General features: G+C 34.2%; 1 protein-coding gene and 1 pseudogene across 1 annotated transcript; both read right to left on the bottom strand.

Annotated features, from left to right (window-relative positions):
* Nucleotides 1-11030: 11030 nt before the first annotated feature.
* On the bottom strand, nucleotides 11031-14777 carry LOC110735799 (petal death protein-like). The gene is made up of 7 exons (XM_021915983.1): nucleotides 14469-14777; nucleotides 12914-12987; nucleotides 12734-12816; nucleotides 12286-12310; nucleotides 12157-12176; nucleotides 11882-12028; nucleotides 11031-11612 (listed from the first exon to the last, which is right to left on the bottom strand). Exons 1-7 carry the CDS (start codon nucleotides 14672-14674, stop codon nucleotides 11259-11261), a joined length of 909 nt encoding a protein of 302 aa, XP_021771675.1. The 5' UTR covers nucleotides 14675-14777; the 3' UTR covers nucleotides 11031-11258.
* Nucleotides 14778-16126: 1349 nt separating this feature from the next.
* Nucleotides 16127-21352, bottom strand: LOC110735800 (annotated as a pseudogene).
* Between the last annotated feature and the right edge of the window lie 3296 nt (nucleotides 21353-24648).

The following is a 24648-nucleotide window of genomic DNA, read 5'->3' as shown; positions in this document are numbered from 1 at the left end:
CACGAGAGTGTTTTTCTTTGTACTTTTACATGAAAAATTATTTTCTTAGAATAAATCTAAAATAAAAGTATTTAACATTATTACTTATAATAAAAAAAGTTCTCCACAAGGTTTGAACATGCAACTTTTAATTTTAGAACTGAAGTTCTTATCACTAACTTATGTGATATTTTATGTTCTATTTTGATACAAAATATTAATATGTATAATAAATTTAATTACAAGAAAAAATGTAATGATTCGGGGCATCGTCCGGACCCAAATACTAGTTTGAAATTAAATCTAGGTTCATCATAACGTAAAGGTGTTAATTAGGGAATTTGAGTTAGGTTCGATGAGGTCATATCGGACCTATTTCAAAGTTTAGTCATATGGAGTACTTCATACTAAATTATTGTGTTTATATATATATATATATATATATATATATATATATATATATATATATATATATATATATATATATATGTCAAAATCTAAATCTAACTTTTTTTTTATCGGTATTCATAAGTCATAACTCCCAACTACTCCAAATTTTTGGTCCACAAAGTTACGTTGGAGTTCCACTGCCTAGTGTGAACTCTTGCCTTTTCATATCTATAATAATACAAAATGGTACCACTAGTCAGTCCAGTAGGCACTACTCACTAGTAGCAGACTAGCATTACTCTCTTCTTTGACAATATTTGTTCTAGTTAATCTTAATTTTTTTAAAGATGCAAAAATTTAGACCCGTGATTGTAAACATAATAATAAAAAGTAAATTTTGTTGACTTTATCTTAATATAATATGAGTAATTCACCCTTTCCATTGTCCACTAATTTTCCCCTTATTGAAAATCAATGTTAAAGTAAAACTTACCAATAAGAGTTGGCTCAAGTGGTAAGCAACTTGATGTCGCTTAAAAAAGGTGTCGGGTTCGGACCTCGTATGCGGAAACTCTTGTTGGGATTGGGAGACTCACCCATCATAAGCCAGGTGTGCGACTCGAGTCAGATCCGAATGTAGTTGGATCTAAGCTCTGGTGAACCGGATGAGCATCCTAAAAAATTGTTATGGTAAAACTTAGGATATCACTTGGGTAAAATCTCACAAAAAATGATTTTATTTGATTTATAATTTCTCTATTTTTTTTATTTGTTATCTTTTGACTTTCACGATCTCCAAAACACTTCTTTAACTACGAATATGTTCAATTAAATATGTGTAAAAATTATAAATATATAATTGATATTTTTGAAAATTCATTTCAAGATGAATCTATCAACTTCCCATAGATATGATTTTAATCTTAATAATAGTGTATTTTTATAGTCAAAATTTTACACATTGACCATAAAAATCCTTAAAATAAAAATTAAGGAAGTAGTATATACGAAGTATGATATAAGTTCAATAGAAAATTTCTCTTCTTTTTTTCTCTATATATCTATTTTAAATGTTATATTCTGCCAACAATTATTAGAAATTAGTTAGAGAGCTCCATTAATAGGGACAATACAACATACTCAATGATGAATGATCGTAAAAGAATTATAATTGTGTACCTTCATGTGTGCCCACTCTAATTTTAAGATACTCATATGTGAGTGAGATTATTAAAACCATGAAATTTCTGATTATCCACATGAATCTCCTTTTTCAATTTTTTTTTAGGAAAATCACAAGGAACGAACCTCCTTTGAGCTAAATTGATGCCCATTTCATCTCAATCATGTCCACCTCTTCAATTCGATCTAATTACAAGTGCATGAGAATATAAACTAGTAGTACTACGAAAATATGATATACTCGTTAGATATAAAAGAGTTAAAATATCACAAAACCACAAAATCTTGTATTTCAGGATCCAATTCATCATATAGTGACAAACTACATATTTAGGGTTTACGTTCGTATACAAATTCCTATACAATATTAATCGTTGTCAAAATATGCAGTTGTTCTTATCAGGTGAAAAAAATATTGCTCCTTAATATTTGACTTTCTCAACATCTAAAAACAAATTTGATTTGAAAAAACTAACCTAAATCAAAGTGACTTGATTTTCACCAAAAAAAAGGACTTGATAAAAAATTTAGTTTGCATGAATATAATGATTCAACATGATCAAAATTCAAAATGATCCGATCCAACTAGATCTAATGCGAACCCAACTGATGACCAAAGTTGACCAGAATGGACACTTCTAGCCCAAAATATTTGAAATAAATGTGATTCGTAATATATACGGCCAACTGCCCAAGTCCCGACACACCCTATACGGCTGGTAGCAGTAACATTACGACATTGCAATGGGTTAATAGAATACTCGTAGAATACACAAGCATATCCGCATATATATTTGGAGTTTTGGACTGACTTTCAACATTGACGACGCCCAAGCCACCCCATCATCGATCTTCAGTCTTCATAATGTGCATCTACCTAACTAGCTAGGTTGTGTAGCTTGTGCTAACGCACTAGTCTATAACTAATGCAACTGAAATGGAGTAGCTAATGCACTATATCTTCGGTCTTCGTTCCTTTTTGTTCTTTATATTTTGAATTTTTGGGTCAATTTTTTAAAACTGTCTATATAACCTCGCTATTATAAACATGAAAACCATATATACTTTTTTCGTTTTTTTAATTGCAACACTTTTATCAACACAAAATTTTATGCAGTTGACAGAGTCGAATTTGTTAAAATACTACTCGTATTGTGTAAGTGGGGTTTGTTGGAGAATTAAAAAATGATAAAAAGAAAAAAAAGATAGTGAGTTAATAATTTATGAAAAAGTAAGGGATGCAAAAGAAGAAAAAAAATTATATAAGTGTGAGTGGGTAAAACTCTGTTTCTTTTGACTCTTTTGGTGACACCTACTTTTTAAAACGAATTTGATGATGGAAATAGAATTGAGTTATAGTATATTTATTAAAAATTATAATTAATTTTGTATATATGGAATATTAGAATTTTATCGATAATAAAACTCTATGCAACAATTTTATCTTAAAAAATCTATCCAAAAAGCGCTTACTTAGCACCATATGTGTCACAATAATACCTATTTATCTCCTACATGGCGCGCCACTTGGTGAAAAAGTGGAATGCCAAGTATCGCTGTCTCATAGCCTGGCTGCGAGATCGGCTTTATTTATTAGTGATATGATATGAAATACAAAGTACAAAAGATGAGGGAGCTTTGGCGCCCAAGCTAGGGTTGGCAATCCTTGACCCGACCCGATAACTCGACCCGAAGTTACCGAGAGAAACCCGAACCCGAACAACCTGAATTTGACCCAATTTGACCTAAATTTCATATTTCGTAAAAATATTTAGTTTTACACTATTTCGATAGTTTCTAAGTACAACCCGAAATCGACCCGAAATCTGACCCAAACCTGATCTGCTGACCCGAATTGCCACCCCTAGCCCAAGCATTAGCTTAAAACTTCGTAATGCTTTTATGATCAAAGTATTGAAGTTGGTAGCATGGAACACATAGGATACGAGTAGGGCTGTCAAAAGTTGACACGACACGATAACCCAACACGAAATTAGCAAGTTTGGGTCAAGAATTCTCGACCCATTTACATAATTGGGTCGACACGAACACGACACGAAATTAAATGGGTTAGGTTTGGGTTGAAATTTTCAACTCGAAACCGTCACGCATAACCCAATTATATAAATGGGTTGAACGACAACCCATCAACTCAAACCCGACAAGCTTACTCCATTAATTAAGTAGTAATAAAAAACTGGATTTTTTTATTCAAAACTTGTAATTTTGTAAAATACCTTGACACCATTTATACATTTTGGTAATTTTTTGGCGGTTAATTTGGCAAAAAATTTATACTTTTCATCTTTTGTAAATTAAATTTAATTTAGCGGTTAATTTGAGACATATCTTATGTATGGACGTACGGTTATTTTGTTAAAACTACTAGCTTTAAACCCTTGTGGTATCTTTTGATAAAATTAGGGATGTCAATGGGGCGGGGCGGGGCGGATGTTGGCCTTCCCATCCCCATCCCCATCTAAAATTTTCATCCCCATCCCCACGGCGGGTCTAAAATTCATCCCCATCCCCGCCCCGGCGGGAACAATTCCAAAACCATCCCCGCCCCAACCCCCACTTGGATATCCACTCCCACCTAATCCCCACCTAAGACCCGTCTAATCCCCGCCTCCCAAATACACAATCCTTCATAATTAATAAAGATTGCAAAAAAGAAAAGAATTATTGTTAATATTACACATTTTTTTGTTTATAATATAAGTGTATTACAAAGTATTATATTTACTATTTTATTTTACATATTTTTTTTTTATAAATTAGTATAAAAGTATATAATTTTGTTTTTAAAAATATATGGATGAGGGGATGGGGCGGATACGAAGTGGGGTAGGCGGGAATAGGGCGGGTACGAAGTGGGGCGGGTGAGGCGGGTACAACCTAAAATCCACCCCCGCCCCATCACCCATAGCGGGTATGGTTTTTATCCCCATCCCCGCCCCATCACCCGCCAAACCAAGACCCATCCCCGCCCTGTTGGGGCAGGACTGGGATGGGTCTCCTATTTGACCCGCCCCTGACATCCCTAGATAAAATAACTAACTTTAAACTGTTGTAATATCTTTAATGAATTAATGATGTATGTCTTTTTTTTTTTTGAATTTAATATTAATTAGTTTATTACATACTATGTGGGTAAAAGGTTACTCGGGTAACCTGTTTAATAAATGGGTTAGGTTTGGGTCAAGGGTTTTTCAACCCTTTTAATATCGGCACAAATATGAACCCGACATGACACGACCCGTTTAACAGCTCAAGACACGAGCTTGCTTTGGGCGTCAAGGCCTAAACGCGTAAAATAGTGTGAATACTGAGCTAGGCATGTGATTACAGTATTACACTCCATATTCGATCACTAATTCACCAGGCTCGTATTTAGACCAGGGTAGCCGGGGCGATTGCCCAGGGCCCCAAATCCGGAAGCCCAAATTATGTGAAAAAAAGAAAAAAAAAACAAAAAAAGAATGAAATGCGTACAGGCGTAGGCATCAAGCCGAATGTATGGAAATTTTGGAGTTAAGGTCAAATACGGTCCCTAAACTAATGTATTTGTAGCATTTTAGTCCCTCAACTATTGAGTGAGGCAAATTGGTTCCTCAGCCAGGAGTACTATTTCTAGCCAAATATTTTAAGGACCTTGCATAGTCATCAATAGTTTAGGGACCATTTAAAGTTATGTTGCAAAATTTAATTATTATTTTATAACAACATTTTAAGAGCTTGTCAAATTAATTAAATTGCCTCACTCAATAGTTGAGGGACCAATTTTATTGTTGATAAATTAGTTGACAACATCAATTGTAAATGCAAATATAATTACTTTTCATGCTTTTTAATAACATACCGAACAAATGAAACTGCCACAATTGCAATAATAGTCCATTCATATTACAACTCCTAATTGAGATAATTATATGTGTAGATACCTGGTATTTGAGTTCCTAATGCACTCGCGACAAATTGAATTTTTTTGAGCATATGAAAATTTTGGATGATCAACAACAATCTGAACATACAACAATATATAACCAAATTTCAATTTGTAACAGCTATTTTTTTTATTGAATGAGTTTGTGGAAAACTTGTTATAAAAATATGTTGATACATTAAATGCAAGGTCCCTAAACTATTAACTGATTTAGTTGTCAGCATGTTTTTTATGTAATCATTAGCATTTTTTAGGGAAGTCCCTAAACTATTGATGACTAAGCAAACAAAGTCTCTAAACTATTGCTAACTATGCATTGTAGGTCCTTAAACTATTGATGATTAGGCAAGGTCCCTAAAATATTTGGCCAGAAATAGTACTCCTTGGTGGCTGAGGTGACCAAGGGACCAATTTGCCTGACTCAATAATTGAGGGATTAAAATACTACAAATACATTGTTTAGGGACTGTATTTGACCTTAACTCGGATATTTTGCCTTCATTCTTGGGAAGTTGAATATTCCAATTTCCAAAACAATAATCAATTTACAACTTAAAATCTTCCACTAATATCTCCTCTTTAACTTCCTTCCAAATTAATCTCCAAATCAATTCCCAAACTAACAATATAATTTCCGTAATTTTCCCTAGTCAGCCATAAACGTTTAAATCTTAACTGGAATAAAATTATTCTTCACATTTTGAATTTCTCATCACTTTCCTCTCATTTATGTAATTTGTCACTTTAAATTTGGATTTCCGGTTCACGAATTTTGATCTGATGCTCGAAACTGAGCTATAGACAATCATGAGATTGACGACCAATAATCATATATAAATTTGGGTAATTTTTCTAATTCCATTTTTTTTTGTGAACAACATTTCTTATTTAATTTGTTCCCAATATTTGTTATTCAATTGGATATATTAAATTTCCATACTAATTTGTATGAGTGTAAATTTTCAATATTTTAATTTCAATTTGGGTGTTAATGTTCAAATATTTATTATTTTATGAAGATTATACGAATTAAACAAATACAACTTGTTGATTTCACTATTTAATGTGATTTTTTTTTCGAATTATTCAACTGTTATTTAATTAAATTTTTATCAGAAATGTGAATTTATGGGTATAATATAATCGTAATATTAGTCCAATAATATTATATTAATAAATATTGATGATTTATAGAATGTGTTTAGGTCCAATTTACTCAAATTGGGCCGACCCATAAATGATTTAACTAAAGCCTCAAGATTCAACTCTCTAACAAGCATGCCAAGTTAGTCAAAGCGTCCCAGTCCATATGGACTAAAGAGCCCACCATTCCTCTCATGTGTAAGGTATAAAAGCCTTAACCTCTCTCACTCTCAATTCGTCTGCATTACGCCTCAAGCATTAAATTCTCTTGCATAGCCTTTTCTCTTTAGAAAACACTATACTAACTTCGGCATCGGAAGGGCCTTCCTCGGCACCACCCCCGAGGCCAATTAACGTGTGTTTGTTGTGCAGGAAATCCTCGTCTCAGTCGTCACTTGGGCTGAGTCCAGTCTTCACCCCACTGTAAAGGTCCAGCCAAAGGACCTATTGTTTATACCCGAAACAATTTGGTGCCGTCTGTGGGGAAGACAGTAATAAACAAGCCAATAATCCAACCGCTTAGCAACATGGCTAAGAGCGCAAAGAGGAATAATCCTTCTTCCTCAGCCGCGAAACAAAGGTGCTCCTTCTTCTTCGTCTTCAGAGGATGCCTCATTCGAGAAAGCTTTCACTTAAAAGACCCACTCATAACACCGGCCAGCCGTCGAGCTCTCACCGGCCAAGCCACTCAAATGCTAAGAGCCCGACTCCTAGTCGCCATTCACAGTCTTATCCAAAGGGGACACCTCAGAAGGGCCCCACGTTGGAGGAGGTGGCTAAAGCCCTTGCGGTCTTCATGGAGTTCATGCAGGCCTAGGCAAACAAGCCAACTCCACTTCTTGTCTCCTCAACGCACACTGACACAATTGAGCAGCCGAGAAGATTGAGAAGAATGACAGACCTCGAGGATGGAGAATGAGCTCCATCCCATAGAGAGCTCAAGGAGCACTGGGAAGAGGACACTTGGAGGACTGAGCTGAAAAGAAATAAAAAAAACCATAGTTCTTCAAGGAATCCGAAGCCAAAAGCTTCCGAAGCAGCAATACCGCATTCACGGGGCCTGAAACTGTTCACCAAAATGTGAACGTATCGGCTCGAGGGAGGTGAGCATCCACAGCCGCCTGACATGCCCGCATGAAAATTATCCCTACCCCGTACACTCCCAGCCGAGGACAAAAACCACTTCCACCGCCCAAAGAGGGGGAAGCGAGGTTCCAACGGCTCGGACCAAGCAAAAGGCAGTAATGACACCTTCTAGGTCTCCAATCGTTTCTTGGATCCTGGAAGAGAAAGTGCCAATAGCGTAGAACCAAGCGCACATCACTTATGATGGGACTTCAGATCCGAAAGAGCATATAGCCTCTTACGAGGGGCATATGTACCTGAACCCTCGATCTGAAGCAACCTGGTGCAAATACTTCCCTACAACTCTAAAGGGATCAGAGTTGCACAAGCATGGATCACCAAGAGGGTGGAAGAGGGGTCAATCATCGGATGGGAAGACCTCTCCCACAAATTCAAAAGAAAATTCTCTACGGCTCGCCAAGATAAAACCACAGCTGAGCTCATAAGCTTGCAACAAGGGGAAGAAGAAAGTCTTATAGACTACCTGACCCGTTTCAGCAACAAGTCCTCTAGAATCACAAATCTGGACTAAGGGCTGGCCGTTTTCGCACTGCAAAACAGGCTGAACACGGGAAAATTTCTCGACTTCATGATTATGCACACCCCGCAGACCTTAGAGGAAGCCCTCGACGCTTCGGATAAATACATCCGAGCCGAGGAATGGAACAAAACCAAGTCCCAACCCGGGACTGGTATAGCAAAAGGACATCAGTCCGAAGGTCAGGGTAAGAAGAAAGGGAAGGCAAAAGCTTCAGAACCTTCTTCGGCACCTGCATCGAACAAAGAGAAAACCCCCTTCTCTGGGAGATACGAATCCTACACTCCTCTCGCTCTTCCACGTGCTAAAATTTACAGCGTAACGAAGAACGACGGGAGGTGGAAAAAGCCAAGGGCGCCACCACTGTAGCACCAAAGAAAAAACAAAGACAAATGGTGTAAATTCCGTGATGCTCATGGACACAACACCAAAGAGGGTATCCAACTGAAGGATCAGATTGAAGATCTGGTCCGAAAAGAGTACTTGAAGAAATACCTCGCAGACCATCGCGAGGAAACGAAAGCTGAGCAAGATTCTCGGCTGTAGCTGGATTACCATCAGAAGAAAGACAAGCCACAGGTTAAAGAAAATCCTGACATTCTTGTCATCTCTAGGGGAACAAGCTCCCGCAATGCTTGCAAACGTCACCTAAGGAGTCTGACTCACCAGATCAATTACGCCTCAGTTCGAGGTCCAGAATCTTTGGTTCCGAACATTACGTTCACAGCCGAAGACTCCTGAGGGGTAGCACACCCCGATGACGACCCGCTGGTTCATTGTAAAGGGGATCACTAACCACAATGTTTGGGAAACCCTCCTGGACGGCGGTAGTGCGACAAACATCCTATTTCGGGATGCGTATGACCGCCTCAAGCTTCAGACCAAGAACCTGAGTCCAATGCCCTACCCAGTCACTGGATTCAACGGTTCTTCGGCATACCCTAATGGGAAAGTCACTCTTCCTGTCACCATCGGCAAAGACCGAGTAGCAAGGAATATCATGGCTGAATTCTTGGTCATTGATGTCCCGTAGGTCTACAATGTAATAATGGGAAAACTCATGATACACCAGGTCCAAGGAGTCGTCTCCACGTATCATCAGCTGATGATATACGTCTCTAACGAAGGCTTCGCCGAAAATGCAATTACAACTCCGTCAAACCCTCAAAAGATCATCATGAGGACAAGGACGGAGATGAAAAAGAGAAAGAAAAGGACCGAAGCCTTAAGAAGCACAAAGGCCTAAGTGCTTCGGCCCAAGGGACCCCACCCAAAGAAAAAGCAGTGCTAGTGGGGGCTGAAAAGGTTGGCTCATCTTCTAAAGCAACAGATTCAGAAAGCCAACCGAAGTCCGGAAAACTTGTTGACATCGATAACAGGCCAGATAATGAAGAAACTGGTTCCAAAGCAATGGAACTGGATCATCAGAGTCAATCGAGTTGATCGAAGGAGACCTAGAAAAACTTGTAAGCATCGGGCTTGGACTTGATTTGAGTATCCGAGTTGAGCTTATCCAACTCCTTCGGGACAACCGGGATGTGTTCGCTTTCTCAACTGCCGACATGCCTGGGATCGACCCGTACCTCATCTCCGACAAGCTAAACGTCAACCCAAGCTGTCGACTTGTTAAGCAAACGAAGCGGAACAAGAATTGTGTCAGGAATTCGGCCGCCAACAACTCTGGCCATTCACAAGCGACAACCAGAACATGGCAACGAGGAAATAGTACTAGCAGCAACAAAATAACAATTCTCATAGACAGGGCCAAAAAGAAGATGACTAACAATAACAGTCGGGCGTGGAAGGCAGCAGTTGGATGGATTATCCTCAAAGACAGGCATAAGATTGTTGAGAAAGGGAAGCCGGTTTTCACAATGACACCAAGCCAAACGGAAGCTCTTGCGGCCTTGTTTGCTCTGGACAACATAGAGTGCGTGGATCAAGATGTCTCTGTACTCACCGACTCAGAAGACCTCATCAAAGGACTGAATCAACCTCACCTCGCACAAAGGGAGCTCAAGCCGATAATTAGAGATATACTCAGTAAAGTTGTAGTTTTTTCCTCTGTTATTTTCTCTAAAGTTAGTAGGTCTGTAATCAAGGAGGCGCATATCCTAGCCACCAAAACCAGGAAAAACCTCTAATCTGTTTGCTTTTGAGGGAAAAAAAAAAAAAAAGTATTTGTGCTTTTCTTTGTAGCAGTGTAACCGTGTAACATACTTTGTATTTATTTATCCATGTTATGGATTGTGCAAAGCTTGTTTGGAGGGCAAGGCGGGCCTAATCCCTACAAACAGGCAGGTATGGTCAGGAAATTCAACAGGCCAAGTACTCAAATTTCTTGACCGGATCTTGCCTGTTTAAAAGGCTTAACAAGCAAACTCAACCCTTGTTGACCCAATCAAGTAGGATACTAACAGGTTAGGGTCCATAAAAGTGAGGGATAACTTAAGTGGTTAGAACTTTCCTTCCGGTTTCAACAGATTTTGGGATCGATTCTTATCACTTGTCCTAACACCAAAAAAAAAAAGGTTAGGGTCCATTTGTTTTCGTTTTTTGTCATCTGTTTTTTTCTATTTGTTGTTCAATTTCATGATGATTTTAAAAAGTTCGATATTTTATTAAGTATGTCTTTCAAAAACAAAAAAAAAAACTGAAAACTACAAAATTATATTACTCATCTTAGACAAAAATATGCTGTATATTTTTGTTAACAGATAAACAAGATTTGGTAGCAATAAATTACTTTATTTTTTTTTGATAGTAGGAAGAAAAATTACATTTCAACTCATTGCTGCACGAGTACAACTCGTAAACTGTAATGAAATCAAACAAGCAACAATACTAAATTCATAATTTAAACAATAGTAAACAAGTGATAACAAAGTATATGATCTGGTATGATATGTTATGACTTCGAGCTTATATAGGTCAATCCCATATTTTGGCACATAATCAAGCTTTAGGGATGAAGTTCTTGAACTTTGATTCCATCTCATACCAGGACTCCAAGCTGATCATTTCATTGAACTCAGAGAAAGTAACAATCTTGTCCAAATCATCCCTAGTAGTACCCTTCTCTTTAAGAACCTTCATGATTTCAACCAAAGCTTTGGTTGTAGCATAGATTGTTGAGAGTGAATGAGCAATCAAGTGGAAGCCGAGTTCCTTGAACTCTGCCGGTGTATGTAAGGGAGTTTTTCCACCTTCGATCATGTTAGCAATCCTCAATCCTTTTACATCCCTAACAACCTCTTTGAGCTCCTCGATGTTAGCTGGTGCCTCAACAAAGGTGGCATCAGCCCCAGCCTGTAGGTACCACAAAAGCAAAGATATCATCTCAATGCATTTGAAACTCAAAACCATGATTTAATCTCATTCAGAACCAAATTATTATGTGTCACAAGTTTGAGTACTCAAGTGTATAATGCAGTCTTTTATGAAGAAAAAAGCCCTGTTAACCCCTCCTTAACCCAATTTCCACACATTTATAGCACGACAAATGTGACAAAAGTCCATATAGAGATCTTTAGGGGAATTGCAAGTTCAAGAATGTTTTAGAATCAGAGATGATATACCTCTCTGTAAAGGTTTGCGCGTCTAATAGCTTCTTGAAGACCGTGGGGTGCCCGTGCATCAGTCCTAGCTACCAGGAAAAAATCAGCATCTCCAATGGCTTCTCTTGCTGCTGCTATCTTGAGTGCATGCTCTTCTGCAGGTACAACCTGATAGTAACATATTAGAAATGACAACAATATGTTAGCCCTGGTTGCTTTCATATGCTTGGATTAGCCAGATGTATCAGAATAAACTAGTAGCATATAGTAATTATGTGAGACAAGTTTGCGATTACCATCTTGCCACGCATATGACCTAAGAAAGAAGACACAATATAGTAAATTAGTATCGATATAGAGATTAGAATACCATAGATAACAATTTATATTAAGACTGATAAAAGAGAGAAAATGTCGATATATACCACACTTCTTCGGCCACACTTGATCCTGTCATGAAGAAAGTTCAAAGTTCTTAAGCTATATGATACAGAAATACACACATTAACATACACTATACATAAGAATTCAACCACCACTGCACCTTGTTCTAACTGATGTTCGTGTAGTTTAGTTATATAAATTAAACATGTTATTCTACATATATAGGCTTTTGCTCTTTGAAATTCATACATTGATCTTGGTATAAAATATTCAAGATACTTTCAGTTTTCAAAATATTGTATGGTATTCTCCACATAAAATACAGTTAGCAATGTTCTTCAATTGTAGAGTTAGTCAATGAACACAAGACAGTATCCCAGGCCAACTTCTGTTAATTTTATCATTTCGTAAAATTGAATCTTTGAAGTGATTATAAGTCATTTCCCTATGCTATTACATCAGAAGATTAACACAAGCAGAACCAGTTACCTCTAGAAAAACACCCTTAGCACCAGCTCCGATCAACTCTTTAATGAACCTTTGTACATTAAGAGGACCACCACCACCAGTGTCTTCGCGCAACAAAAAACAAAAACCTTCTGTAAGTGCTACCTTGGAAAAAAAAATATTATTGCGGTATATGAAACATGACAAACACTAGTCTGTTACCTCCATCAACAATGACACACAAGTCCGGTGCAGCAGCTGTTATTCTACGAGTAGCTTGAGTAACTTCCGTTGTCCTGTGTAACATAAAGTCATCATATCAATTAAAAGTCCTAAAAGACACAAACTAATTGGCCATTCTTTCATCTTCATAAAAAGTGTAAACAAAACATGTATCTTCTATAAATGAATCCAAGAGGTACTTCAATAACATGTTCGAGAAAATTAGAGGTACGACTAGTATGAAAAAAATTTAATGGTAGAGCTCACACCTTCTGACAATTTGGTAAAAAAGTATCGTAACTTTCTAGTAACGGGGTTTAGTTTCTAAAGCCCATAAACTATGCTATTTAGCTGGGCTCCCACATACTTTGTAGTAATGGGTGTTAAGCTTAGGCTAGTAGATCAAATCATAAAATTCTAGAAAAAGTAAGGTGGAGCGTATACTAATGACTTTGACATAAAGCCAGACACATAAACGTGTATACTCACTTCACTTAGGCCCATTTACAAAAAAAAGGATAGTAAGATAAAATTAGACACTAGAAAGTACAGTATATGTCCCTTTTGTCAGCTTTTACATCCTATTGAAATCAAAATTTAGACCAATATTATGATCAAAGAAAAATGTTAATGTTGCCCTACTTTGAGTTTCAACTATGTCCATAACTCCATGTTACATAAAGTTTTGACACATAGTCTTGATCTATTATTGATTTTAAAAAAAATTTGAATAGTTGAATATCTATAAACTAAATTAAAATTAGTTTATTTAGGTGTAATTTTCCAATGTGTACTCCATAGTATAATGAAAGCCACCTAACAAATCACGATCTTTACTAGATTTACAATAGCTGTGAATTAAATTTGTTCACCACGAGGGTGTTTTTGAAATACGGAGAATACATTGTACTAAGGACATTTCAATTAATAGATTTTGATAATTATAATGATTATTGGGGGCTTAAATAAACATAATTTGTTCATCGCCATATTCTAAATTTCGAGTTTATAAGCTATTCGTAATTGAATTAAGCAATTCTTTGATAATCTCAAGAAAATTCATCTCTTTTCAAGATATAAGAATTTTCAAGAGGTTACTTTAGAATGTAAGGGATACTACGAGGTGAACTACATGAAGTTTTTAAGTTTAAGGCTTTTTTTTTTTTTTTTTTTTTCCTAATTGAAAGAACCAATATGCTCCTATATTCTAAAATTGTATCCAATCGTGTCCACCCACAGTTAAGAAAATGACACGAGTTTGCAAAGATAAACCTAATATAACAATTGTCACATTTATACTTTCTCCCAATTACACAAAATATGTAGCAACATCATAAAAATGTGATTATATGCCACTTAAAGCTTAATACAAGCTGATTAATTAGACCATTATAAAAACTATAATCGATCTTCCATATATAACAAAACCTTATCTTTACTTGTAAAAGCTTAGTTGATAAAACAATACTTAAACATGTTTAACAAAGCATTAAATAAGCAATTAATGAACAAATTAGACTGATAAAATAAGATAGAGAGAAAGAAAGAAATATACGTGAGCAAGCCAAAGTCAGGCAAGCCAAGTAGTGCAGCGGAAACACCAAAGCCAGAGACAAAACAAGCCTTAAAACCAGTTTTGGCAGCAATAGCAGCCGAGAAAGCGTCTTGAATACCCGGCATCAACACCGGTCCTTCCTCCGCGATAAGGCGGTGCATTGTAGTGTTGCCCTGAGCCACGTTGTTAGCATCAATAGAACCCATTTGTATGAAATTTGATCACTTGAAGTTTTTGGAGTTTTTGTAGTTTAAAGATGATATAGTAGTTTATGTTTTATACTTTTATGTATAAATATATATTCTTGTTATCTTATTTATACTACTATAAGACTAAAAGACTAACACTTGGTAGTGTTGTAGTAAAATAGTAACATATACAAAATGAGTAGGTGGGAAATTTCGTTGCCAGGTTTCTTGTATATTTGAACCAAGTGGAAATTTCGTTCTTTGTAATTTTGTTTTTTAGGGATGAACTCAAAAGTCTGACAAAATGAAGAAGCCATTGATAGGTCCCTACATATGATGATTAATTTATGTTTTACATGGCCTGGTGTTAACATCCGTATATCACTACGTCTCGTGGAATGCATAGTTGTTACCGTTACTAATATATCATATAAATTGTGTGAAAACTTCCGGTTTTTGAGGAAGAAGTGTAATTCTTAACTTAGATTGATGACATTACGACACGGGTTTAGGCTGCACACATCAAAAACTAGGAAGGTTATATAATTTGAGTCTTAGAATATGATCACTCAAAATTTTGATTGAAAATGAGAGTAGTTGTTCAAGCTTATAATATAAGTTGGTTATATTCTCTCATGCTCTTATGAAGCAACTTCTAATAATATACTTCGTATGTTTTAATGAAAGTCTCAACATTTAGATATGGTCTTAAATATCTAAGAACTTTATAATGATGTATGTATGTTAGCAATATAAAGTATGTCATAAGATAATACCATTTTGCTCATCTCTAAGACTACTTAAACTTGATAAATTGACCTATTGATCATCTAGATTATCTTATAAACCTACAAATTATAAAACAATCAAATACCTTTTTAAAACCATGTGGTATCAAGTATGACTACTTTTGTGTCCACTTACAGACCAGACTCGGGTTGCAAACCTGGCTTATGGTGGATGAGTCTCTCAACAAGAGTTTTATGCATTCGGTGAGGCTCGAACTCTAGACCTCTCTTAAGGGAGGTCAAAGCTGCTTACCACTTAAACCAACTCTTACTGGTATCCACTTGATATAGAAGTATACTTCTTATATATACTGCCTACATTTTTAAGTTCCTGACATTTTACATTTTCACGCCTTTCAAAGTAAAATAACGATGTTAATATCTGTTATTATTATATGTTATTATGTATATGTTGGATTTTTGGGGCATTTACTTTAGATAGAATAAAGAATCGGTAACATGTTTAACAGGTTAAGTGTGAAACGTGTCACTATGTGATTGGTTAATATTTTTTATTTATAAATTTTAACAATGGTAGTCATTAAAAACTAAGGGTTTTTTTATAAATTAAAAATAAAATAAAATCAATTTTTCAAAAAAAAAAAAGAAATTTTAAAAATTAAAATAAAAAAAAAATCCTAAAAAACCATGTCAAACTGACCCTAAGAAAAAAAAAATAGTGGTTTGCACTTTTTTGATTATTATCAAAATCATGATATTCTACTAATTTTGATTCTTTTTATAAATTATATCATGTCTTTCAAAAGCAAAAAAATGAAAACTACATTGATACTAGGCTCTGTTGATCACTCAATCTTCAATCAAAGATATTTATGTTAAGCTGTTAACTAGATTACCTTATTTATTCTCTTAGTACGTAAGAAGAAAAATTACATACAAGCAACAATACTCAAATTCATGACTCGTACAATAGTAACAAGTGGTAATGGACCATATCATATGGTATGATATGATATGACTTCGAGCTCATATAGTTCAACCGCATTATTTGGCAAACCCAATAACATAATCACTCTTTAGGGATGAAGTTCTTGAACTTTGATTCCGTCTCATACCAGGACTCCAAGCTGATCATTTCATTGAACTCGGAGAAAGTAACGATTTTGTCCAAATCATCCCTAGTAGTACCCTTGTCCTTAAGAACCTTCATGATTTCAACCAAAGCTTTGGTTGTAGCATAGAGTGTTGAGAGTGGATGAGCAATCAAGTGGAAACCGATCTCCTTGAATTCTTCCGGTGTATGTAAGGGAGTTTTTCCTCCTTCGATCATGTTAGCAATCCTCAAACCTTTTACACCCTAACAATCTCTTTGAGCTCCTCGTCGTTAGCTGGTGCCTCGACAAAGGTGGCATCAGCTCCAGCCTGTAGTTACAATATAGAAGCAAAGGTATTGTCTTAATGCATTTGAAACTCAGAAATGTACTATATCTCAATCAGTAACAAAGTCTATAATAGAGATATTTAGAGAACTAGCAAAAGGCTTATTATTTACAAGCAAAATATATATTATGTAGGAAATGGAATTATAATTTTGGTATAGAAGGTTATATATACCTCTGTGTAAAGGTTTGCGCGTCTAATAGCTTCTTGAAGACCGTGGGGTGCCCGTGCATCAGTCCTAGCTACCAGGAAAAAATCAGCATCTCCAATGGCTTCTCTTGCTGCTGCTATTTTGATTGCATGCTCTTCTGCAGGCACAACCTGATAATAGTAACATTATTCAAAAGAAAGCAATTTGTTAACTCTGATTGCTTTGAATGTATCAGAATATACTATAGATTACTAATAGCAGATAAGAGAAAATGGGAGACGAGTTTGCGATTACCATCTTGCCACGCATATGGCCTAAAGAAACACAAGATAAAGTGAATTAGTATCGATATAGAGACTAGAGTATCATAGTTTACGATATAAAGACTGATAAAATAGAGAAAATGCCGATATTTACCACACTTCTTCGGCCATACTTGATCCTGTCATGAAGAAAGTTAAAAGTTATTTTATCACCCCCATATCTTATGATACAGAAATAGACATATAATTAAACATATGCATTCAACTACAACCTTGTACTAAATCCTACGTTTGTGTAGTTTGGTTACATAAATATGTTTTCATAGAGGCAGGTTTATGCCTCTTTGGATCTTTTTAAAGGAACATTTAGGCAAATTTACAGATGCTTTTAGATTTACATCAATACAGTTAACATTATTTCAATTTACATCAATTGTACTGCTAGTCTATGAACACAGGACATTAGGACAATATGACAAATTCTTTCATTTTGTTAAATCGAAACTTGAAGTGATTATAAATCATTTTCCTATGCTATTATATACGAAGAATAACACAAGCAGAACCATTTACCTCTAGAAAGATACCCTTAGCACCAGCTCCGATCAACTCTTTAATGAACCTTTGTACATTGAGAGGACCACCACCACCAGTGTCTTCGCTTATCAACAAAAAACAAAAAATCTTCTGTAAGTGCTACATTGGAAAAAAAATTATCGCGGTACATGAAACATGACGAACACTAGTCTGTTACCTCCATCAACAATGACACACAAGTCTGGGGCAGCAGCTGTTATTCTACGAGTAACTTGTGTAACTTCCGTGGTCCTATATAACATTTAGTCATCAATTCATCATACATCAATTAAAAGTAAAAGACAAACTAATTGACACCTTTTCATCTTCATCAAAAGGAAATATGAAGTATCAATTTTGTTCTATGCTAGAAACTGTGCCTAGATGTAGTATGAACTCAAAACTCATTGATTAAAACATATGTTGTTTTTATTTAATCTAAGAGGTACACGAATAACAAGCCGTAAATAGAAAAAACTGAGAGAGATGATTATACGGAGTAATGAAATGGTTTTTATGAAAAAGTTCAATGATAAAGTTCACATCTTTCAATAGCAAAGTAAAAATGATCAACCCCTATACGGGCGATCTCTCCGAGTCCACATTGATTAAAAATATGTCATTTTTTAAAATGAATTTAAGGGCGTTTGGTTCGCAGACTGATATGAGTTTGGAATTAGGAATGAGGTTAATGTGGTATCGGGTTGGAACTTAATAATTAATACCATGTGTTTGGTTCAATTCTGGAATGAAATCTCTCACTATTTCCTCTTATTTAATACCTAAGGGAATGGAATGGGTCAAACCCACCCCCCAAGGTTTCTAAACCCCATACCTCATGGATTTGAGGTATGGGTTTAAAATTCATACTTTTGACAACCAAACATTTGGTATGGGTTTTAGTCATTCTAAACCCATAGCTCATACCTATATTCCGTGAACCAAACGCCTATGTGATAATTAAATAACATGATGTAAATAGAGAAAATTATTATGCAAAAATTCAATGGCAGAGTTTACACCTTTCAACAACAAAGTTAAAATGTCGAGCCCCAACTGGGCTAACCCCCCCCCCCCCCCCCAACCCCACAGCTGTACGAGTATAATGTATCAATGAATTTGGTGTTATATTAGGCAATTGCATCAAATCACAAATTCTAGAAAAAGGTACTGCATATTCTGATGACTTTGACATAAAGCCAGACATAAACGTGTATACTCACTTAGGCCCATTTCTGAAATAAAAAAGAAAAAAGAGTGTAAGATAAAATTAGATACTACTAGTAGAAAGTAATTCCCTTTTATGTTAGCTTTTACATACTATTGAAATCGAATTAGATCAATAATATGATAAAAAAAAAAGTCAATGTTGCCCTACTTTGAGTTTCAACTATGTCCATAACTCCATGTTATAAAGCTTTGACACATTAGATCTCTATTGACTTTTAAAATATCATGAATGTTAAAATATCTATAAGCTAAAATTAGTTTATTAAGGTGTATTTCTACAATATGTGCTCCATAATACTAATAAGTAATGGAAGTCACCTAACAAAATGACCTTTTCTAATAGTTGTGAATTGAATTCGTTCATCATGAGGATTTTGTTGAAATTCCGATAACATGCACATAGTGGACATTTCAATTAAAAATATTATTAACTATAATCATTTTTGGGACTTAAATAAACAAAGTTAGTTCATCACCATTTTATGAACTTTGAGTTTCTAAGTTGTTAATTTTATGAAAACACTCGTCTTTTCGAGATCTAAGAAGAGCTTGTAAGAGGTTAATTAGTTTTGAATGGAGCATTTATGCAGAAGATTTCAAGTTTTTTTTGGTTGTCAATGATCAAAAGAAATCAAAATACTCCCTATGATATGAAATTGTTATCCCACCGTATCAACCCTCACAATTAAGGACATGACACAAGTTTACAAAGATAAGCCTTTATAATAACGGTCAAGTGTATACTTTCTCCCAATTACACAAAATATGTAATGGCATCTTAACAAATGTGTCCAGTTTATCTAATCTTCCTCCTCAAATATTACATATATGTCCACAAGTACATTCTAATCTAACACAAATATGCAAGCTAATTGTACCCATTAGACCATTACAAGCTTAAATCATTCTTTCATTAACAAAAAAAAAAAAGAAAAAAAAAACTTATCTTGATTTGTAAAAACTTAGTTGATAAACAACAGTTAGACAAAACTTAAATTAAACATGTTTAACAAAGCATTAAACCAGGCAATTATGAATTTATTAAATTAGATTAATAGAATAAAGAAAAGATGGGATAGAAATATATACGTGAGCAAGCCAAAGTCAGGCAAGCCAAGTAGTGTAGCGGAAACACCATAGCCAGAGACAATACAGGCCTTCAAGCCAGTTTTGGAAGCAATTGCAGCCGAGAAAGCGTCTTGAATACCCGGCATCAACACCGATCCTTCCTCCGCGATAAGGCGGTGCATTGTAGTGTTGCCCTGAGCCACATTGTTAGCATCCATAGAAGATATTTGGATGAAACTTTGTCACTTGAAACTAGCTAGTGTTGTTTTTGTATTGTTTGTGGCTTAACAATATATTTTCTGTTATTATGTTTGGTAATTGGTAGTGTATATATTGTTGCCTAATTACTAGCCTTAGTTTACGCCTAATTTGTTGCTTTGTATACTGTACAGTATATCTTAACGGTATATAGTCTTGTTATCTTATTTAAGACTAACACTTGGTAGGTTTTTTTTTTTTTTTTTTTTTGAGGAACTAACACCTGGTAGTTGAGTTAATGTAAAATACAACTTTGAAATTTGTAGCATATTTAATCCCTTAACTTTTTATTTTTATTTATATCTATTTATTTATTTATTTATTTATTTATTTATTTTTTACAACTGCAGAATGCACTGATTTACACCGGTTCAAAACCGGACCGAGACCTAATAGGACCGAAACCGAAATCGTGTGTTTTTGAAGACCGGAGAACAGACCTGAATCATCCGGTCCGGTTCCGATCCAGACCTGAAAAATCAGGTTCGATCCGGTTTCGGACCTGATTTGTTGGTTTTTTTTTTTTTTTAAAATATTAATGCTAACATAATATGAATTTAAATTTGAAATTATATAAAATAAATGTGAAATTAGATGAATTATCTGCTACACTTCTACATATACAATATGAAATCATGTGTTCACAGGTATACTAAAACACAAATGAAATTCAAAAAATAAATAAAAAAAAAATTAAAATCTAAAAAATTAAAATTAGAAAACTTTTCATAAAATCTGGAATCATTCGTTGATGAATCTAAAGCAATAATACAAAGAAACACAAAGCAATGTGGATCATTCATAGCTTGGCTAGAACCAGGGGCGGAGTCAGGATTTTTAAGTTAGAGGGGCCGATGGTTGAATCAATATATTAATATATAGCTTTTAATATAACAATTTTTTTATAAATCGTGTTTTATGATTTTTCATAGAAACAAAATCGGCAATAGTAGATTGTATCTTAAAATTATTGGCAATTTCATTTTCTATGTATAGTAGATTGTATCTTAAAATTATTGTATCTTAAAATTATTGGCAATTTCAATTTCATAAGACAACTTAAACTATTAGGGCTACTCGAACCCATTACAAAAGTAACAAACCATTTGAAAAACAAATTAAAAATAATCATAAAGGTAGTAAATTCTCCTCGTGTTGGCCCTTGATTGTTGAAGTAACCTTGCATACATTGCAGAGATAGCATGCCACCATTGTTGATGGCATGGAGTTGAAATTGCAACAGGAGGAACAAACCCTACCATTGTTGAAACCGTTGAAATTGTTCAAATTGCAAATGGAGTTGAAGCCGAGGTGGAGTTACAAACCATTTTGCCTAAAATTATTACCTCACCCTATAGATCCCTAAACTGTCATTTCTAATTTAATTAATGCTAACTCATCAGCTAGAGGTCCCTAAACTTTGCTTTTAAAAAAAATTAAATTTATTTTCATGTATGCACTAAGGTCCTTAAACTATGCTTTGTCAGTTAATTTATGCCTGAAAAAGTAAGTCATTAGTGATTGAGGGACCATTTTGCCTCATTTAAAAGTTGAGGGAATTAAATGCTACAAATACCAAACTTTACTGTATTTTACCTTAACTTCTTGGTAGTTAGTAGGTTTCTCTTCTCCTAATGCTTTCTTTTTCTTTACCCATCAAAACAATTTCTTCGTGTTTTTTAAATACATCATTTTTATATTACGGATTTTTAGACAATTTTTAAAGTATAGAGAGATTAATCAATCAAAACTTTAATCCATTAAGTAGGGTTGAAAGTATAACGAATAAATAAAGCGGATCAGTGATGTATTTTAATTGAAACTTTATATATAAAAAATAATATTTCTAAAAAACCAGAGGAATTAATAATAAAATTTTTGAATATAAACTTGGTAGTGCTGGAGTAACATATACTCCGTACGAAATGGGTAGGTGGGAAATTTCGTGGCCAAGTTTCTTTTATTTTTCAACCAAGTGGAAATTTCGTCCTTCGTAATTTTGTTTTTTTTGGGTTAAACATAGGAATCTGGCAAAATTGAAAAGCCATTGAATGGTTCTTATTTATGATGAGTAATTTATGTTTTACATGGTGTTAACATCGGTATATCACATCTGGTCGTGCATTGCATAGTTGTATGAAATTTACGGTATATGAGGGGTCGGGGAAGTTTAATTCTTACCTTAGATTATCAATAACATTAATTCTTACCTGACACAATAAAGAAAGCTTTTGAAGCGTTTTTTTTTAATTTGATTATTTTTTTGTGTAGAATAAGCATACAAAATTTCATAATTTTTGGAGTTCGTTTGATATTTTTTTGGGTAGAATTTTCGAAGTAGTGCAAAAAAGGAGCAAATCTGGAAAGACAGATTTCAAATGAAGATTTCTCTCTCATAAAAAAACCCTTTTGAAGCGATTCTTTTTTTGAATATGCTTATTTTTTTGTGTAGAATAAGCATACCAAATTTCAGAATTTTTGGAGTTCTTTTGATTTTTTTTGGTAAAATTTTCGAAGCAGTGCAAAAAAAGAGCAAATCTGTATGTGGAATATCATTCAATTCTGGAACAAAATAAATAATATTTATGGGACAATAGTTCATATTTGTGGAACAAAATAAATAATATTCGAATGAAATATTATATGAAACATCAATGATTTTTATGTATTAAAAAATATCATTAGTATATGAAACAATACATATATTTTATGGAACATTAGTAGTATAAAATGAAACATAAGGTATGTTTTTTGAAACATCAATAAGGTATAAGAAATCACAGTAAACCTAGTTCATATAGAGCCCAACTATATGAAACAAGCAATAATATATATGAAACATTAATATTATAAATTGAAACACTTGATATATTTTACAAAACATCATTAACGTACACCAACTACACATAATGGATGGTTGAGATTAATTATCACTTTCCCATGCATTTTCTTGGGAACACGCATTTCAGCCATTGGTACATGCTTTTTAATTTTCTTGGGAACACGCATTTCAGTCATTGGTATATTTCACACATATGGTATGGAACAATGTATAATATTTATGGGACAATAGTTCTTATTTCTGGAACAATATAAATAATATTCAAATGAAATATTATATGAAACATCAATGATTTTTACGTATAAAACAATATCATTAGTATATGAAACAACACATATACTTTATGGAACATAAGCACTATAAAATGAAACATAAGGTATGTTTTTTGAAACATCAATAAGGTATAAGAAATCACAGTAAACCTAGTTCATATAGAGCCCAACTATATGAAACAAGCAACAATATATATGAAGCAATAATATTATAAATTGAAACACTTGATATATTTTACGAAACATCATTAACGTACACCAACTACACATAATGGATGGCTGAGATTAATTATCACTTTCCCATGCATTTCAGTCATTGGTACATGGTTTTTGCATTTTCTTGGGAACACGCATTTCAGTCATTGGTACATGCTTTTTAATTTTCTTGGGAAAATGCATTTTAGTCATTGGTATATTTCACACATATGGTATGGAACAATGTATAATATTTATGGGACAATAGTACTTATTTCTGGAACAATATAAATAATATTCGAATGAAATATTATATGAAACATCAATGATTTTTATGTATAAAACAATATCATTAGTATATGAAACAATACATATATTTTATGGAACATAAATAGTATAAAATGAAACATAAGGTATGTTTTTTGAAACATCAATAAGGTATAAGAAATCACAGTAAACCTAGTTTATATAGAGCCCAACTATATGAAACAAGCAATAATATATATGAAACATTAATATTATAAATTGAAACACTTGATATATTTTACGAAACATCATTAACGTACACCAACTACACTTAATGGATGGCTGAGATTAGTTATCACTTTCCCATGCATTTTCTTGGGAACACACATTTCAGTAATTGGTACATGCTTTTTAATTTTCTTGGGAACCTGCATTTCAGTCATTGGTACATTTCACACATATGGTATGGAACAATGTATAATATTTATGGGACAATAGTTCTTATTTCTGGAACAATATAAATAATATTCGAATGAAATATTATATGAAATATCAATGATTTTTATGTATAAAACAATATCATTAGTATATGAAACAACACATATATTTTATGGAACATAAATAGTATAAAATGAAACATAAGGTATATTTTTTGAAACATCAGATAAGGTATAAGAAATCACAGTACACCTAGTTCATATA

This window comes from Chenopodium quinoa, unplaced genomic scaffold (genome assembly GCF_001683475.1).
Source record: "Chenopodium quinoa cultivar QQ74 unplaced genomic scaffold, ASM168347v1, whole genome shotgun sequence".
Classification (NCBI taxonomy): Eukaryota; Viridiplantae; Streptophyta; class Magnoliopsida; order Caryophyllales; family Amaranthaceae; genus Chenopodium; species Chenopodium quinoa.
Note: the sequence above shows the minus strand (reverse complement) of the source record. Positions and strands in the feature narration are given on the sequence as shown.